General features: G+C 39.5%; 1 protein-coding gene across 1 annotated transcript in view; it reads right to left on the bottom strand.

Annotated features, from left to right (window-relative positions):
- Positions 1–204: 204 nt before the first annotated feature.
- Positions 205–4,620, bottom strand: part of ccr6a (chemokine (C-C motif) receptor 6a) — a 21,152-nt gene continuing 16,736 nt past the window's right edge. The window contains exon 2 of the mRNA XM_024260936.2: positions 205–1,971. Within this exon, the coding sequence (XP_024116704.1) occupies positions 832–1,962 (1,131 nt within the window). The 5' untranslated portion in view covers positions 1,963–1,971 and the 3' untranslated portion in view covers positions 205–831. The remainder of the gene's footprint in view (positions 1,972–4,620) is intronic.

Here is a 4,620-nt window from a genome sequence, read left to right as displayed (position 1 = left end):
GGAGACTGGGTTGCCCCATAAAATGATCAGACCTCCATTTTCTTCCATTTTGACCTAAGAGACCTTGAAGTATGTCAAATCAGATAAAAAAATGGAGGGTTTTACTGTCAGCAATCTATTCAACTCTGTTGGATAACATGAAACAGTCTTTTATACTGAGCTGCTGGACATAATAAAACACACTTGTGTTAGAAAAAAGGCTTTTATTAAAATTTAAAATAGCGCACATAGAGCTCTAAGTGTACATTGAATCAGTGGGTGGCTGGAACCGCTCGGACAGAGTTGTGTGAATATGTGTGTCTGGCAACCACAGGGGAACTTCAGCACATCAAACACAGGGATAATTCAATGGAAAACATCAAGCTTCACAGAGCCATTTCTTTTTGTTTCTCATCAATTCTGTTCTTCAGGAGTTTCAGATTTGCCTCATAAGATTCACATTTGAGTAAGTTGTCCAGGTATTAATGTATTAACAAAGACCTGTCTCTGATTCACACAGTTCACGTGTCATAGACAGAACAAACCATAGGCATGTAACCATCAGAGGTCTTGTGAGGATGTTCCCCTGTGGGGTTTGATGCAAATATTTGCCTGAGACAATTCATTTTTGTTAAATACATATAGTTTCAATGCCACAGCTGATGGAATATCATTAGCAATAGAAAGAAAGCAGTTAGCATGTTTTGGTCCCAGTCAAATCATAAACTGAAGATGCAGGTGCAATCTCCCATCTGATTGTTTTCTCTGACATTTGCTGTTTTAGAGCCACTACAGGACAAGTCCACTTCAGACTCTTAGATCCCTAAAGGCTAAAGCTCTTGTTGGATGACCTTACATTGTAAAAGACGAGTTGGTGTCACCGGATCCCTCCACAGAGCGACGGATTGAGGACATGTACATCTCAGAGGTGACCCTGGAGAAGCGGCGCTGGGTCATGTACTTTTTACTGAGACAAAACAGGTCTGTAAAGATCCTCCTGAAATGGTTCCTGAACTTAACTCCAACAAAAGCATAAAGAACCGGGTTCAGGCAGCAGTGCAGGTAGGCAACAGCTTGCAGAGCAGTCTGGGTCACTTTCAAAGCATCTGCAAGCTGGCAGTTAACCTCGTAAGACATGCTGATGGTGTGGTACAGAAGGGAAATGTTATAAGGAAGGTGGCAGATGACAAACACCACCACCACAGCCAACACCACCCGCACCGCTTTATGTCTTTGGAAGTTTTTAGCTTTCATCAGTGTGATGATGATGGAAGTGTAGCAGAAGATCATGATAAACAATGGCAGGAAGAAGCCAACTCCGAGCTGGATGCCAGGGATCAGCATTTTAAAAACAGGAGCCAAATCTCTGTTGTCATATTTGAAGTCACACACATAATGATGTTCAGTGGGCTCATCCTCCCCTTCGTTTGGAAGAAAGAAAGTGCTGTTGTGAAATGGCTCGTACCTGTGATAGAAAGAAAATGTTGGGATGGACACAAGGACAGCAAACACCCAGATGACAGCGCAGATCAGGCGGCTGTAGGACAACGAACGGAGCCTGAAGCTCCGGCGGGCCTGGACAATTGCAAAGTAACGGTCTATGCTGATGCAGCCCAGCAGCAGCATGCCGCTGTACAGGTTTACACTGTAGGAACCGCGCAGCAGCTTGCAGGAAACCCAGCCCATGGACCAGGATGTCATCTCATTGTAGACAATCAGTGGCAGCGAAAGCACAAACAGAAGGTCAGCAATGGCAACGTTGAGCAGGTAGAGGTCAGTCATGGACTTGGTCCTTTTGTAGAGAGCGTAGGTGATGATGACCAGGCTGTTCCCCACCAGGCCCAGAGCACAGATGATGGAGTGAACAAATGGGAATACCTTTGTGTCCATACTACTGTTCAGATTGTAGAAGCAGGGCTCTTCATAATCAAAAGACACATTCTCTGAAGAGTTGCTGGCCACCTGTTCCTCTGGGAGATCCATCTTCTTTATCTGTAACAAGATGGAAGAAGGCCATGAAGACGGGTTCAGACAGAGAGCTAATAAGAGAATACAGGTTATTCCTCCACTATATATCAGGCTGTGTCCATGGAAAGGGTGGCAGACTTCTGCTTCCTTGGAGTGCACATAGGCAAGCCAAGTTTCTTTGTATAGGACATTTCTTGTACAGAGACAATTCAAAGTGCTTTACATAGAACATTAAAAGAAACAATTAAAAGTAATAGTAAAGGTGTGATTATTAAAATAAAACTAGATTTGCAATTCCTTGAAGAAATTGCGTCTGATTGCTAAAAGCAATGACAATTTAAAGCATTTCACAGTCGCAACCGTTAAAGACCTTCTGTCCGACGTGCATGCCAAGTTTCACCCACGTAGGTCATTTACTTTTGGAGATACTGGAGGAAACAACTGGAAAAGATTGTAGCGCCATCTATGGGAGTACTGTTGTGAAAGTCGTTGTGCTTACTTATCTTACATCGTGGAAGCAGTCTTGAAACTTTGGTGAAATTATATGGAACTGTTGAGAAACTGCAGCGCTGCAAACTTTTTAATCTCTCCTCTCTAATTTGCATAAAGTATTTAACAAAAACGCTACGGAACTATTCAAAACTGATGGTAGCATTGGCTTTGTGGTAGTCCAAATAGGGTATGTGCAGAACATTGCAAAGATTAGTCAAATTATGTAACATAAGGAGCATAGACTGTAAAAAAAGTGTTTTACAAAATATCGTAAATTGCAAAAAGATTTTACACAATAGAGATTGCTGATAAATATTCACCATTACCTTAGTATCCAATGAATCATAAAGGAGTAAAATCTAGTGCTCAAGACAAATGCACTTGAAGAATAAGGTCGAAGCACTTTGGTGCTACAAGTGACCCCCTGGTGGCGTAATAGAGACAAAATTGATATAGCATATAAAGATTGGTTTAAAGTATCTACTTACAAAGTTTTTTACCAGTAGGTCTAACACTTTTCAAGATATAGGGATTTAAAAATTGTCTATGGTATTTTGAATTAAAAAAATATTCATAAAAATTCATATAAAATCGATTATGACACCAAATGGTAGGAAATTTTAAACGAAACATCTCCTAGGACAGCTTAACAAATGACGAGTGGTTGCATTTTGATATCTGCAATTGCTTAGAAGATACATGAACTACTCCAAAGTTGGCTAATCATTCTTAAATCACCACCAGGTGGCGCAGCTGAGCTACTTTTCTAGTATGTTATACAAGCCTCCACATGCAACATATATGTCGAATTTTATGTAGCTAGGTTAAGTACTTGCTGAGATATAAGCTTAAACACATTTGCCTAAATTATAGCGCCACCTAATGGAATATTTTCACAATTCTTTTCATAATTCTTTATCACTCTAAGATAAATTTATGTTGTAAGATTTGTGAAGTTCTGACAATCTGTGTAGGATTTAGAGCATTTTAAAATCTGGGACCACACCCACCTCATTAGCATTACGTTTTTTACAAAAACAATAAATAATATCGCAGAGCGAGTAGTACTATGGGACTCAAGGTAGTCCAAATAGGATACGTACTAAATTTCCTGAAGTTTAGTGAAACTATGTTGAATAGGGAGCCAAAAACGTTTTTTACGAAAAATCGCAAATAGCGAATATTTTAGGTACACGGAAGTGGGTGGTCCCATTTTAAAAACGTTCAGTAGCATCCAAGGAACACACAGAAAAAGAAAGCACGTTAATACGACTTACGGTATTCGAGATAGAGGCCAAAAACGAATTTCTTACTAAAATGACCACCTGGTGGCGCTATAGAGGAGCACTAAGACACAATTATTATCCACGTGTAGATTACTATAAGCTATTATATTGTAAAGTTTCATGAAATTATCTTTAGAACTATTTAAGATATAATCATTTTAAAGTGGTTTCAATGCAAAGTCTATGGGGAAAAATATTTCATAAAAATGTTAATATAAAATTATTAATAATTCCAATTACTAAACAAAATAATAGCCCACGTCACACAACCAGGCACTACAAACTGTTTCAGCTTTATAACTACTAAACTGTAGGAGGAGTAGTCCGGCAAACTTTTGATGGAATAAGAAAATAGAAGAAGAAGAAGAAAAAGAAAATTGTTGAAAGTTGTACACCAAGAAACTCTGATTGCTGAAAGAAGATTAAAAGAAAGTAAAAAGATTCTAATTTAAAACAAACATAGATAAACCGTCCGGACGTAAACTTTTGAATACCTATTAATCAAATGCAGCTGAGAACAGGTGAGTCTTTAACCTGGATTTAAATACACTGAGTGTTTCAGCAGATCTAATGTTTTCTGGAAGTCTATTCCAGATCTGTGGAGCATAGAAGCTGAATGCAGCTTCTCCCTGTTTAGTTCTGACTCTAGGAACTGATAAAAGACCGGATCCAGATGACCGGAGAGGTCTGGCTGGTACATACTGGGTCAGGAGGTCAGTCATGTATTTTGGTGCTAAACCATTCAAAGCTTTCTAAACCAGTAACAGAACTTTAAAGTCTACCCTCTGACAGACAGGTAACCAGTGCAAAGACCTCAGATCTGGACTGATGTGGTCTACTTTCTTGGTCCTTGTGAGAACCCGAGCAGCAGAGTTCTGAATAAGCTGCAGTTTCC

The sequence above is a fragment of the Oryzias melastigma genome, unplaced genomic scaffold, assembly GCF_002922805.2.
Source record: "Oryzias melastigma strain HK-1 unplaced genomic scaffold, ASM292280v2 sc00160, whole genome shotgun sequence".
NCBI lineage: Eukaryota > Metazoa > Chordata > Actinopteri > Beloniformes > Adrianichthyidae > Oryzias > Oryzias melastigma.
The sequence above is the reverse complement of the archived record's forward strand: the minus strand, read 5'-3'. Positions and strand labels throughout refer to the sequence as shown.